This window comes from Odontesthes bonariensis, chromosome 2, assembly GCF_027942865.1.
Source record: "Odontesthes bonariensis isolate fOdoBon6 chromosome 2, fOdoBon6.hap1, whole genome shotgun sequence".
NCBI lineage: Eukaryota > Metazoa > Chordata > Actinopteri > Atheriniformes > Atherinopsidae > Odontesthes > Odontesthes bonariensis.
In genome coordinates, this window is record NC_134507.1 from 1,541,297 (window position 1) to 1,557,151 (window position 15,855).

The following is a 15,855-nucleotide window of genomic DNA, read 5'->3' on the forward strand; positions in this document are numbered from 1 at the left end:
GATTTAACAGCAGTTGAAGTGTATTTCTCAGAGTTTTTCAGGCCTTCTCTCTGGCTGCCTGCTGCCTCTTTAAATAAAAACCCTGCTAATGAAAAGCCGAAGCTAACACCCCCCCTCCTGCCCCTCCTCCCCCCGGCCTCCCTCTCCTCCCCCCCGGCCTCCCTGCTGCTCTGTGGCCGGGTCGGGGTCCGGAGCAGGTTCCCCGGAGCAGGACAGGCCGTCCCGGAGCTGCAGGCGGACAGACACCGGCGGCAGGTACTTCCACTCTCTGTTTCTGGGCTTCCTCTTCCTCCTCATCCTCACAGCAGGGGCAGCAGGGGCAGCTCGGGCCGCAGGGGCAGCTCGGGCCGCCCGCCGGCTCGCAGTTCGCGGCTCGCGCGGCCGGGTCACACCGGCTGCTTCCCCCCGCTGAGGCGGCCGCTGCTCGGCTCTGAGGCCTGACACCGCTCCCGGTTCTGCTCTCACCTGTCGGCTTTGTGTTATTTTACAGGGTGTTCACTGGGTTTGGTGCGCGGAGCGGCCCGGCCGGGAGGAGCAGAGAGCGGGAGCAGGTGGGCGGAGTCAGGCAGATCACCTGAGATCACAGGTGAAGGCTGCTGGAGCTGGCGGGAGGTGGGTGTTGATGAGCTTCAGAGCAGCTTCAGAGCAGCACAGACACATCACTGAAAGTGTTGTGTCTGTGTTGTATATATTATATTGTTTATATATAAATATATACATTTTTTTTAATATATATATATATTTAATATATTTATATATTTATACATATATTTTATATAGATAGATAGATAGATAGATAGATAGATAGATAGTTAGATTTAATATTTTTATATATATATTTCAGTCTGTTGACTTTGAATAGAATAAAAAAATTAGGAAAACTTTAAGGAAGCTGCTTCTGCAGAGGCGCTGTTAGCATCTGGAAACACTGGGGGCCCAGCCCAGGAATTTTTACGGTTTCACTCCAGAATGATGAGATTCATGGAATTCATGACTAACCGTGACATCATAGCTCTGTGTGAGAGGACTAATGCTGCACGACTGCTCTCTGAGTCACAGACATAATATAAAGCGGGTGCGGTGCTTGCTACAAACATGGAGCGGTGCATGCTACAAACACAGAGCGGTGCTACAAACAGGGAGCGGTGCATGCTACAAACACAGAGCGGTGCATGCTACAAACACAGAGCGGTGCATGCTACAAACAGGGAGCTGTGCATGCTACAAACACAGAGCGGTGCATGCTACAAACAGGGAGCTGTGCATGCTACAAACACAGAGCGGTGCGTGCTACAAACAGGGAGCGGTGCGTGCTACAAACACGGAGCGGTGCGTGCTACAAACACGGAGCGGTGCGTGCTATAAACACGGAGCGGTGCGTGCCACAAACAGGGAGCAGTGCCTGCTACAAACAAGGAGCGGTGCGTGCTACAAACATGGAGTGGTGCGTGCTACAAACACAGAGCGGTGCTACAAACATGGAGCGGTGCTACAAACAGGGAGCGGTGCATGCTACAAACACAGAGCGGTGCTACAAACATGGAGCGGTGCTACAAACAGGGAGCGGTGCATGCTACAAACATGGAGCGGTGCTACAAACACGGAGCGGTGCATGCTACAAACACAGAGCGGTGCTACAAACATGGAGCGGTGCATGCTACAAACACGGAGCGGTGCGTGCTACAAACACAGAGCGGTGCATGCTACAAACACGGAGCGGTGCGTGCTACAAACACGGAGCGGTGCGTGCTACAAACACGGAGCGGTGCGTGCTACAAACAGGGAGCGGTGCGTGCTACAAACACGGAGCGGTGCGTGCTACAAACACAGAGCAGTGCGTGCCACAAACAGGGAGCGGTGCGTGCTACAAACACAGAGTGGTGCATGCTACAAACACGGAGCGGTGCATGCTACAAACACGGAGCGGTGCGTGCTACAAACACAGAGCGGTGCGTGCTACAAACACGGAGCGGTGCGTGCTATAAACACGGAGCGGTGCATGCTACAAACACAGAGCGGTGCGTGCCACAAACAGGGAGCGGTGCCTGCTACAAACAAGGAGCGGTGCGTGCTACAAACACAGAGCGGTGCTACAAATAGGGAGCGGTGCATGCTACAAACACAGAGCGGTGCTACAAACATGGAGCGGTGCATGCTACAAACACGGAGCGGTGCATGCTACAAACATGGAGCGGTGCGTGCTACAAACATGGAGCGGTGCTACAAACAGGGAGCGGTGCATGCTACAAACACAGAGCGGTGCTACAAACATGGAGCGGTGCATGCTACAAACACGGAGCGGTGCGTGCTACAAACATGGAGCGGTGCTACAAACAGGGAGCGGTGCATGCTACAAACACAGAGCGGTGCTACAAACATGGAGCGGTGCATGCTACAAACACGGAGCGGTGCATGCTACAAACATGGAGCGGTGCTACAAACACGGAGCGGTGCATGCTACAAACACGGAGCGGTGCATGCTACAAACAGGGAGCTGTGCATGCTACAAACACAGAGCGGTGCTACAAACATGGAGCGGTGCATGCTACAAACACGGAGCGGTGCGTGCTACAAACACAGAGCGGTGCATGCTACAAACACGGAGCGGTGCGTGCTACAAACACGGAGCGGTGCGTGCTACAAACACGGAGCGGTGCGTGCTACAAACAGGGAGCGGTGCGTGCTACAAACACGGAGCAGTGCGTGCTACAAACACAGAGCAGTGCGTGCCACAAACAGGGAGCGGTGCGTGCTACAAACACAGAGCGGTGCATGCTACAAACACGGAGCGGTGCATGCTACAAACACGGAGCGGTGCGTGCTACAAACACAGAGCAGTGCGTGCCACAAACACGGAGCGGTGCGTGCTACAAACACAGAGCAGTGCGTGCTACAAACAGGGAGCGGTGCGTGCTACAAACACGGAGCGGTGCGTGCTACAAACACGGAGCGGTGCGTGCTACAAACACGGAGCGGTGCATGCTACAAACACAGAGCGGTGCGTGCTACAAACAGGGAGCGGTGCATGCTACAAACACAGAGCGGTGCGTGCTACAAACAGGGAGCAGTGCGTGCTACTAACACGGAGCGGTGCGTGCTACAAACACGGAGCGGTGCATGCTACAAACACAGAGCGGTGCGTGCTACAAACAGGGAGCGGTGCGTGCTACTAACACGGAGCGGTGCGTGCTACAAACACGGAGCGGTGCGTGCTACAAACACGGAGCGGTGCATGCTACAAACACAGAGCGGTGCGTGCTACAAACACGGAGCGGTGCATGCTACAAACACAGAGCGGTGCGTGCTACAAACAGGGAGCGGTGCGTGCTACTAACACGGAGCGGTGCATGCTACAAACACAGAGCGGTGCGTGCTACAAACAGGGAGCGGTGCGTGCTACAAACACGGAGCGGTGCGTGCTACAAACACGGAGCGGTGCGTGCTACAAACACGGAGCGGTGCGTGCTACAAACACAGAGCAGTGCGTGCCACAAACAGGGAGCGGTGCGTGCTACAAACACGGAGCGGTGCATGCTACAAACACAGAGCGGTGCGTGCTACTAACACGGAGTGGTGCATGCTACAAACACAGAGCGGTGCGTGCTACAAACAGGGAGCGGTGCGTGCTACAAACACGGAGCGGTGCATGCTACAAACACGGAGCGGTGCGTGCTACAAACACGGAGCGGTGCGTGCTACAAACACGGAGCGGTGCGTGCTACAAACACGGAGCGGTGCGTGCTACAAACAGGGAGCGGTGCATGCTACAAACACAGAGCGGTGCGTGCTGCAAACACGGAGCGGTGCGTGCTGCAAACAGGGAGCGGTGCGTGCTAGAAACACGGAGCGGTGCGTGCTATAAACACGGAGCAGTGCGTGCTACAAACACGGAGCGGTGCGTGCTACAAACACGGAGCGGTGCGTGCTACAAACACGGAGCGGTGCGTGCTACAAACACGGAGCGGTGCGTGCTACAAACAGGGAGCGGTGCATGCTACAAACACGGAGCGGTGCGTGCTACAAACAGGGAGCGGTGCATGCTACAAACACAGAGCGGTGCGTGCTGCAAACACAGAGCGGTGCGTGCTGCAAACACGGAGCGGTGCGTGCTACAAACACGGAGCGGTGCGTGCTACAAACATGGAGCGGTGCATGCTACAAACACAGAGCGGTGCATGCTACAAACACAGAGCGGTGCATGCTACAAACACGGAGCGGTGCATGCTACAAACAGGGAGCGGTGCATGCTACAAACACAGAGCGGTGCTACAAACACGGAGCGGTGCATGCTACAAACACAGAGCGTTGCGTGCTACAAACACAGAGCGGTGCTACAAACATGGAGCGGTGCATGCTACAAACACAGAGCGGTGCTACAAACACGGAGCGGTGCATGCTACAAACACAGAGCGGTGCGTGCTACAAACACAGAGCGGTGCTACAAACACGGAGCGGTGCTACAAACACGGAGCGGTGCATGCTACAAACACAGAGCGGTGCATGCTACAAACACAGAGCGGTGCTACAAACATGGAGCGGTGCATGCTACAAACACAGAGCGGTGCATGCTACAAACACAGAGCGGTGCATGCTACAAACACGGAGCGGTGCATGCTACAAACAGGGAGCGGTGCATGCTACAAACACAGAGCGGTGCTACAAACATGGAGCGGTGCATGCTACAAACACAGAGCGGTGCATGCTACAAACACAGAGCGGTGCATGCTACAAACACGGAGCGGTGCATGCTACAAACAGGGAGCGGTGCATGCTACAAACACAGAGCGGTGCTACAAACACGGAGCGGTGCGTGCTACAAACACGGAGCGGTGCGTGCTACAAACACGGAGCGGTGCGTGCTACAAACACAGAGCGGTGCATGCTACAAACAGGGAGCGGTGCTACAAACACGGAGTGGTGCGTGCTACAAACACGGAGCGGTGCTACAAACACGGAGCGGTGCATGCTACAAACAGGGAGCGGTGCTACAAACACGGAGCGGTGCGTGCTACAAACACAGAGTGGTGCTACAAACACAGAGCGGTGCGTGCTACAAACACGGAGCGGTGCATGCTACAAACAGGGAGCGGTGCTACAAACACGGAGTGGTGCGTGCTACAAACACGGAGCGGTGCTACAAACACGGAGCGGTGCTACAAACACGGAGCGGTGCGTGCTACTAACAGGGAGCGGTGCTACAAACACGGAGCGGTGCGTGCTACTAACAGGGAGCGGTGCTACAAACACGGAGCGGTGCGTGCTACTAACGCGGAGCGATGCTCAACCAGCCGAAACAACACCGAAGTGCACCTTTTGTGACATAATTTTGTCCACCACCTTGGGGCACTTATTTAACGCCCGGGTTGATGTTTAATAGACATCCGTGGAAAAGGTGACAGAATGCGGCCCCAGATTAAAGGGATGGTTGTAGCACCGAAGTTTTTCCGATCTTGGCCGAACAACAAAGCAAGGCTGCTCAATTTCTCCATCGATAAAATAAATTCACAACTCTACAACATAAAAATTCATAAAAATTAATGTAGAATATAGCATATACTTTGTTGTCTACAGTAGTAGATCAACCCTCATCTTACTTTGAAGCTCCCAGATCAAGGAAGTGACGTTGACGCAGCTTTAGCTGCAGAGAAGCTATCAGGCTTGTGTTGATAATAATAAACTCCTGGACTATGTACAAACTTCCAAATACATCGTTTTGTGAGTACAGACCATATTTGTACTGCTGTAGAAGTTTGGTGTCATGGCATGTGATTTTAGTTTGGTAATTTTGGAGATACTGCCAGGATCCATTAGCGCTTGTACTAAGCTATTCGGGATAACTCAGTAACTCAGCTGATGTTCGGCCAAGATCGGAAAAACTTTGGGTGGGCTACTTGGCTGGATGTCACGGTTCAAATGACCCGGTGAATCTACTCCGAACTATCACTTTAAGTCCTTCTTCAGTCTGGCCCTGGAACAAACAGCTTCTTTGTGAAAAATACGAGTCGTTTGAATCTTTTCTTCCTAACTTACTGCAGACCTTAATGATTTGTTGGCATCATTTCAGAGTGGAACTGAAATGTCTTCGTTCCTTTCACGCTGTGTGACTAACGTCTATATTATCCTGAGCTGACCTTTAATCTGAGGAGGGAGCTCAATTAATGAAGCTGTTTAAAATGACAGGTCAGCTGTGTTGCTAAAGCACAGAGATCACTATCACCCCCCCCCCCATCAGGCATTCCCTCACACTCCATTAACCCCGGGCTCATGTAGCTGCGAGCGGCGGCGCTGCTTCCCCATAAACTCAGACATTTCAGAAGGTCGACTGATATCTGCGGCTGATTTCTGACCCGTGAGATCCGACCCACAGCTCGGTTTTCCAGATGTGACCTCCAGATGTCTTCAGATAGATTAAGTCATGGTGAGAAACCCAGTTCTTCGTATCCGAGTCTACATTTCCATCCAGGTGTCTGATCAGGTGCCTGCAGCTGCGTTTAATTTCTGAGCTTCGATCATCTTTACCATCAGAGAAATGTTCCAAAAATGTTGTATAAAGTGCACAGCTCTCACGTTTTAACATGTTCGTTTGTTTCTGTTTGTCTAGCTGTGTCGTCCTTCCGGTTCAAAGGTCGGACCACCGGTCCAATCAGCGACGATTCATGTCATTTCACACTGTCCCTTTTTTCCCCCAGAAAATAATGTAAGTGTATCACATCGAATCGTCTCGAATTTAATCGTATCGAATCGAATCGAATCGAATCGCATCGCATCGCATCGAATCGAATCGATTTGTTTAGAATTGAATCGAATCGAATTGTATCGCATCGCATCGCATCGAATCGTATCGCATCGAATTGAATCGAATCGTATCGAATCGAATTGTATCGCATCGCATCGCATCGAATCGAATTGTATCGAATCGTATCGCATCGAATTGTATCGCATTGAATAGAATTGTATCGAATTGAATCGAATCGCATCGAATCGAATTGTATCGCATCGAATTGTATCGCATCGCATCGCATTGCATCGATTTGTTTAGAATCTAATCTAATCGAATTGTATCGAATCATATCAAAACACATTGAATTATATCGCATCGAATTGTATCACATCGTATCGAATCGTATCGAATTGCATCGAAAAAAATACAGGATATTTCAGCACAGCTTGGGCTGTTGGAACATTCGTGCTCACATTTTATATATTTATTGTTTTAAACTGTTTTTCTTTCAAATTATATAATATTGTGTTTAGATTCTGGAGGGAATCCAGCAGAACTGATTCATTCAGTCCAGCTGTTGTTTTCTGAACGGTTGGTGTTGGCGACACCTCAGCTGTATGTGTGTGTGTTGTTGCTAAAATAAAAAACCATTAGCTCGACATCCATCCGTCACCGTGCAGACAGGAGCTGCTTCTGCTTTCAGCTCAGAAGGATTCGTTTTCAGAACCAACATCAGCATCCTGCTGCAACAAAAACCCACTGCACCTCCAACTGGGGACTGATCCAAGGCTGGAAATAGTCACCAACAAAAGCAGCCTTCCCTCGGGTTTGGGTGACACCGTGTGCTCGGGGGACGGGCTCCTACACAGCAGCGGGGGCACAGTGGCGTCCATGTTGATCTGCTCGGGAAACCAACAGAAGGATGACCAGGTGTAAACTTTAAGGTCTTCAGAAAGGCAGCAAAGCTTCGGCAGCTGCTGCAGGCACAGATTTAAGCAGCGCCGGTCCAGTTGGTGGCGTCACACCAGAGCCTGTTGAAGCCTTGAGGTTTGGGTTTGCTGCTTCCTCTCACGTCTTTGGAGCTTGAAAATCTGAAATACATGAAATGAAAGTCAGCTCTTCCAAATCTTAAGGATGTCTGGATCTTGTTGTCAGTTATGGTGAGTGGGAGTTAGAGATGGACAGAAGGATGAGGGGGTTCATCTGGTTAGGATGCCCCCTGGGAGGAGGCCCCGGGGCAGGCCCAGAACTCTCTGGAGGGATTATATGTCCTTTATGGGCTGGAAACGCCTCGGGATCCCCCACCAGGAGCTGGGGAGAGGGATGTCTGGGTCTCCTCATAGACCTGATGATCATAGACCTGATGATCATAGACCTGATGATCACAGACCTGATGATCATAGACCTGACGATCACAGACCTGATGATCATAGACCTGATGATCACAGACCTGACGATCACGGACCTGATGATCATGGACCTGATGATCATGGACCTGATGATCATGGACCTGATGATCTCAGACCTGATGATCACAGACCTGATGATCATAGACCTGATGATCACAGACCTGATGATCATAGACCTGATGATCACAGACCTGATGATCATAGACCTGATGATCATGGACCTGATGATCTCAGACCTGATGATCATAGATCTGATGATCTCAGACCTGATGATCATAGACCTGACGATCATAGACCTGACGATCATAGACCTGATGATCACAGACCTGATGATCATAGACCTGATGATCTCAGACCTGATGATCATAGACCTGACGATCATAGACCTGACGATCATAGACCTGATGATCACAGACCTGATGATCTCAGACCTGATGATCATAGACCTGATGATAAAAGACCTGATGATCATAGACCTGATGATCATAGACCTGATGATCTCAGACCTGATGATCATAGACCTGATGATAAAAGATCTGATGATCATAGATCTGATGATCATAGATCTGATGATAAAAGACCTGATGATCATAGACCTGATGATCATAGACCTGATGATCATAGAACTGATGATCACAGACCTGATGATCATAGACCTGATGATCACAGACCTGATGATCATAGAACTGATGATCATAGACCTGATGATCATAGAACTGATGATCATAGATCTGATGATCATAGACCTGATGATCACAGACCTGATGATCATAGACCTGATGATCTCAGACCTGATGATCATAGACTTGATGATCATAGACCTGATGATCACAGACCTGATGATCATAGAACTGATGATCATAGATCTGATGATCATAGATCTGATGATAAAAGACCTGATGATCTCAGACCTGATGATCATAGACCTGATGATTATAGACCTGATGATCATAGAACTGATGATCACAGACCTGATGATCATAGATCTGATGATCATAGACATAATGATCATAGACCTGATGATCACAGATCTGACGATCACAGACCTAATGATCTCAGACTAATGATCTCAGACCTGATGATCATAGACCTGATGATCATAGACCTGATGATCATAGACCTGATGATCATAGAACTGATGATCACAGACCTGATGATCACAGACCTGATGATCACAGACCTGATGATCTCAGACCTGATGATCATAGACCTGATGATAAAAGACCTGATGATCATAGATCTGATGATCATAGATCTGATGATAAAAGACCTGATGATCATAGACCTGATGATCATAGACCTGATGATCATAGAACTGATGATCACAGACCTGATGATCATAGACCTGATGATCACAGACCTGATGATCATAGAACTGATGATCATAGACCTGATGATCATAGAACTGATGATCACAGACCTGATGATCATAGACCTGATGATCTCAGACCTGATGATCATAGACTTGATGATCATAGACCTGATGATCACAGACCTGATGATCATAGAACTGATGATCATAGATCTGATGATCATAGATCTGATGATAAAAGACCTGATGATCATAGACCTGATGATCATAGACCTGATGATCATAGAACTGATGATCACAGACCTGATGATCACAGACCTGATGATCATAGAACTGATGATCATAGACCTGATGATCATAAACCTGATGATCATAGAACTGATGATCACAGACCTGATGATCACAGACCTGATGATCATAGATCTGATGATCATAGAACTGATGATCATAGACCTGATGATCACAGACCTGATGATCATAGATCTGATGATCATAGATCTGATGATCATAGATCTGATGATCATAGATCTGATGATAAAAGACCTGATGATCATAGACCTGATGATCATAGACCTGATGATCATAGAACTGATGATCACAGACCTGATGATCACAGACCTGATGATCATAGATCTGATGATCATAGACATAATGATCATAGACCTGATGATCACAGATCTGACGATCACAGACCTAATGATCTCAGACTAATGATCTCAGACCTGATGATCATAGACCTGATGATCATAGACCTGATGATCATAGACCTGATGATCATAGAACTGATGATCACAGACCTGATGATCACAGACCTGATGATCACAGACCTGATGATCATAGAACTGATGATCATAGACCTGATGATCATAGAACTGATGATCATAGACCTGATGATCACAGACCTGATGATCACAGACCTGATGATCACAGACCTGATGATCATAGAACTGATGATCATAGACCTGATGATCATAGAACTGATGATCATAGACCTGATGATCACAGACCTGATGATCACAGACCTGATGATCACAGACCTGATGATCACAGACCTGATGATCATAGAACTGATGATCATAGACCTGATGATCACAGACCTGATGATCATAGATCTGATGATCATAGATCTGAAGATCACAGACCTGATGATCACAGACCTGATGATCATAGACCTGATGATCACAGACCTGATGATCATAGACCTGATGATCATAGACCTGATGATCATAGACCTGATGATCACAGACCTGATGATCACAGACCTGATGATCATAGACCTGATGATCACAGACCTAATGATCATAGACCTGATGATCACAGACCTAATGATCATAGACCTGATGATCATAGACCTAATGATCATAGACCTGATGATCATAGATCTGATGATCATAGACCTGATGATCGCAGACATGATGATCATAGACCTGATGATCATAGATCTGATGATCATAGACCTGATGATCGCAGACATGATGATCATAGACCTGATGATCACAGACCTGATGATCACAGACCTGATGATCATAGACCTGATGATCACAGACCTGATGATCATAGAACTGATGATCACAGACCTGATGATCATAGACCTGATGATCATAGACCTGATGATCATAGACCTGATGATCATAGAACTGATGATCATAGACCTGACGATCACAGACCTGATGATCACAGACCTGATGATCATAGACCTGATGATCACAGACCTGATGATCACAGACCTGATGATCACAGACCTGATGATCATAGACATGATGATCACAGACCTGATGATCATAGACCTGATGATCATAGACATTGTAGGCGTTGTTATGCCTACCCCGCTCTGCTGCAATTCATCACGGGTAACGTCGTGCGGAAGCCAGTATGTTATTCAACTGTTCTCAGCCGGACACTATGTTGCCCACAATGCATTGCGCACATAATGTCAAAACCATTTCTGTCTGGTGATACATGATTTAAGCGGCACCAGCGAGAATACAGGAGGGAGGAACTTTCTCTCGTTGCGTTTCAAAACAAAAAACAGATGTCACTCAGTTTTCAATGGAAAACAAATTTTAACGTTCATTTACAGTGATGTCTGCCGTTCATGACACATAATGTGAACTCATTCACGTTCAAGTTCTTTATTAAAAAATGGGTTGCGTTCAGTTCAACGTTCACAAAAAAATGAGCGTGTTAAATGAACGCGTTCTTTTGAACTCGTTCACGCACAACACTGCCTCCTGATGCCCCGCCTCCTGATGACCTTTCAGCTATCGGAGACACTCAGCTCGTGACCTTTCGGTTTCGGCTTTATCACCGTTGAGATAACGAGACGTTTCCTCTCGCTGCTCCTGATTGGCTCAGACAGACCCTGTGGGGAGGGGGGGTTGTGGGAGGTTGGGGTGAGGGAGGGGGGAGTCTAGAAGAATCTGCTGGGTCTATATTAGCCCGGTGAATCACGGCAAGCCTGGCATACCGGGTGTCCCCTTTCTCGCCATATAAGTCCAGCCCCCCTCCTTCCCCTTCGGCCCCCATCTGCCCTGCCTCACCCGCCTCCCCCCCGGCCTCCCCCCACAATGCCACAGAGCTATCTCTGGCTATTCTTAGAGTGTCCCTTCAGCTCTGAGCTCCGGTCCCTCTTCTTTCTCTCAGCTGCTGCAGCTCTCCCTGCTCTTTCCTTCGGTTTGTGCATTTCTCACCCTTTTCTCACCCTTTTCCTCACCCTTTTCCTCTCCTCAATGCTTTTTTCTCCTCACCTCATTTCATCTCTGTCCTCTTTCAGAGCTTCCACCCATCCCGCCTCTCCAGCCGCTGTGGGGTGCCACTCAGAAACCTGCCTTCAGTTCGGGGGACCTTTTATTCGTCTGGAAGAATGAGCGCCTACACCGTGTCGCTGCCCGGCCCCGGGCCCTGGGGCTTCAGGCTGCAGGGGGGCAAGGACTTCAACATGCCGCTGACCATCTCCCGGGTAAGAAAAGCTGAGAAAAATGTTCACTTTTACCTTTGCAGCGCTGCCTCCTACTTCTGAGTTTGGCCTCAGAGTTGATTTGATGTGACGTTTCTGTGCAGAAGTGAATCTGATGGGAAACGATGAGGTGTGACCGAAGGGTTTAAGACTCTGTGGCTGTGTTCGAAACTACAAACTACATACTTCCATTCTGCATACTGATCGATCAGTCAGTATGCAGAGCGTTTACCCACAATGCATTTTCAGGAGAGAAAGTAGTCGTTTAGATCCCCAACGTGTTGAAAACCTGACAAAATACCGGCTATTTACAATTTTGTTCCCATGAATTCGGCGCTACTAAAGCTAGCCGCAGTGAGCAACGCACTTCCGGTTATTTTCACAAAATAAAATACCCGTTGCCTTTTATCATAGGGAAAGCCATTACCATACAATTGGTGCTTTTGTTTTGAAAACAGGAAGTGAACCTACCCTCGTTGTAGCTAGCTTGAAACTGCCGTTTTGACAGGAAATGACGATCGGCGACGTTACGTTACGTTGCATCTTGGGTAGTTTGAGTATGAGTAGTAACCTCATGATGCATACCCAACATTTAGGAGAATCTAGTATGCATCCGGGAACTTCTCGCTTACTCAAACTCGCATACTAACTCAGAAAGTTAGTAGGAGTAGTAGGAGAAGTATGTGGTTTGGAACACAGCAAAAGTCATAGCTGCAGGTCCTGCCTCTTGCTGTCAGAGTAAAGCCAAATACCCCCTGGAGCAGAGTATGTAATGTGTCTGCTGCTCCACTGAGCCACAAAGCTGTGAGGGAAGCCGGGACATAAAGTTCCAGAACGCTTCCAGATTCATTTCAAGTCGTTTGCTTCCTGTTTCTCATCAATTGTCTGCTGTTGTACAGAAGCTGTGGCTAAAGGGGTGAGCTCTGCGGCCCCCGGTGGCCCCTGAAAGCAGAGCCCGCGGGCTAAAACTGGAGCTGGTGTTGGTTTCAGAGCCTCGTCTCTGAATAGACGGAGGGAGAGCCTCCTCCTTCAGTGGTCCAGTGAGGAAGCAGAGATGGATTCAGTTGTGTGGGACTCAGAGACCAAAGAACTGAGGAACTGGGATAGGAAGCCTGGAGCTTCTCTGCAGGCGTATTCACTTTGCCTGCTCCGTGGGCCCTTTGTCCTCAATCAGGAAGTTTTATTTAAACTTATTATTTGCAAGTTAGCACTTGCTAAAACATTTTAGCAACATGTTCATTTAGCGTTAGCCTGCGTGCGAATGCTTCAGTTAAGCAGCCTTTCCTGTTTTTCTGTTGATCGAGCTTCATTCAGTTTGGTTCACTGACTTCATAACAACTTGTTTAAAAGTTATTTAACATTTAAATTCTTTGGGAAAGTACAGCCAGCTTCCCACAAACCAACGTGTCAGGCTGGCTAATCCAAAGCTGCGTTACAGCTAATAGTTATGTCCCTTTTAACTCCCTGAACAAACATCACCAATGTCACAATCACATTCAACAACATCCTCCTGTAGCAAAATCCAGCTCAGATAAGGAGGAAAAGAGCGACACAAACAGGAGAAAACAAATGAAACAACTCCAGTAAACCTTTAAAGACAAATAACACTGAATATATCTGGTTTCTGAAGCAAAGTGCATCCACAGGCCTTCTGACATAAAACAAAGAAAAATCCTTTCGATTGTGATTGAACATCCTCTCTGTTAGCTTAGCTTAGCTTAGCTTAGCTTAGCATAAAGACTGGAAACAGAATTAAACTGCTTCCCTACTCCAGCTTAATCACAACCACAAGGATTGAACAAAGCACCGTGTGGCTTCTTTTATCTCAGTACCTGAACCTGACAGTTCGTTTTCTAAAAGGTTCAAATCATTTTAGGTTCAGGCTAATGTTATCTGATGAGCTACAGCTCAACAATGCTGGCAGGCAGGCTGTCGTTTCTGGGTTAAATTAGGTTGTTGCTGATCATAAACTTCATCCAGTAAAGGTCCTGATCAGCTTCATTTCTTTATGTTTTATATAAAAACAGCTGCAGAGATTCACTGAAACATGTTCCAACATGAACATAAACCCAGAATCTGAGGCAGAACCAGAGTTAGTTCAGTTCTGAGCAGCTTTAAAGTGAATATCTGCAGATGTTTCCATGGTAACAGCTGCAGAGATTCACTGAAACATGTTCCAACATGAACATAAACCCAGAATCTGAGGCAGAACCAGAGTTAGTTCAGTTCTGAGCAGCTTTAAAGTGAATATCTGCAGATGTTTCCATGGTAACAGCAGCATAGATTCACTGAAACATGTTCCAACATGAACATAAACCCAGAATCTGAGGCAGAACCAGAGTTAGTTCAGTTCTGAGCAGCTTTAAAGTGAATATCTGCAGATGTTTCCATGGTAACAGCTGCAGAGATTCACTGAAACATGTTCCAACATGAACATAAACCCAGAATCTGAGGCAGAACCAGAGTTAGTTCAGTTCTGAGCAGCTTTAAAGTGAATATCTGCAGATGTTTCCATGGTAACAGCAGCATAGATTCACTGAAACATGTTCCAACATGAACATAAACCCAGAATCTGAGGCAGAACCAGAGTTAGTTCAGTTCTGAGCAGCTTTAAAGTGAATATCTGCAGATGTTTCCATGGTAACAGCTGCAGAGATTCACTGAAACATGTTCCAACATGAACATAAACCCAGAATCTGAGGCAGAACCAGAGTTAGTTCAGTTCTGAGCAGCTTTAAAGTGAATATCTGCAGATGTTTCCATGGTAACAGCTGCAGAGATTCACTGAAACATGTTCCAACATGAACATAAACCCAGAATCTGAGGCAGAACCAGAGTTAGTTCAGTTCTGAGCAGCTTTAAAGTGAATATCTGCAGATGTTTCCATGGTAACAGCAGCATAGATTCACTGAAACATGTTCCAACATGAACATAAACCCAGAATCTGAGGCAGAACCAGAGTTAGTTCAGTTCTGAGCAGCTTTAAAGTGAATATCTGCAGATGTTTCCATGGTAACAGCTGCAGAGATTCACTGAAACATGTTCCAACATGAACATAAACCCAGAATCTGAGGCAGAACCAGAGTTAGTTCAGTTCTGAGCAGCTTTAAAGTGAATATCTGCAGATGTTTCCATGGTAACAGCAGCATAGATTCACTGAAACATGTTCCAACATGAACATAAACCCAGAATCTGAGGCAGAACCAGAGTTAGTTCAGTTCTGAGCAGCTTTAAAGTGAATATCTGCAGATGTTTCCATGGTAACAGCTGCAGAGATTCACTGAAACATGTTCCAACATGAACATAAACCCAGAATCTGAGGCAGAACCAGAGTTAGTTCAGTTCTGAGCAGCTTTAAAGTGAATATCTGCAGATGTTTCCATGGTAACAGCTGCAGAGATTCACTGAAACATGTTCCAACATGAACATAAACCCAGAATCTGAGTCAAAACCAGAG

The 15,855-nt window shown here is 47.6% G+C and overlaps 1 protein-coding gene across 4 annotated transcripts in view; it reads left to right on the plus strand.

Annotated features, from left to right (window-relative positions):
• Nucleotides 1-496: 496 nt before the first annotated feature.
• The window catches only part of LOC142388581 (LIM domain-binding protein 3-like), a 65,339-nt gene continuing 49,980 nt past the window's right edge, over nucleotides 497-15,855 (plus strand). For 3 of the 4 annotated variants that reach the window (XM_075474022.1, XM_075474004.1, XM_075474030.1), the window contains exons 1-2: nucleotides 497-612; nucleotides 12,216-12,401. In XM_075474022.1, the coding sequence (XP_075330137.1) occupies nucleotides 12,306-12,401 (96 nt within the window). In that variant the 5' untranslated portion in view covers nucleotides 497-612; nucleotides 12,216-12,305. Of the gene's footprint in view, nucleotides 613-12,007; nucleotides 12,116-12,215; nucleotides 12,402-15,855 lie in introns of those variants that run through there. The other variant, XM_075474013.1, reaches the window with a different exon arrangement.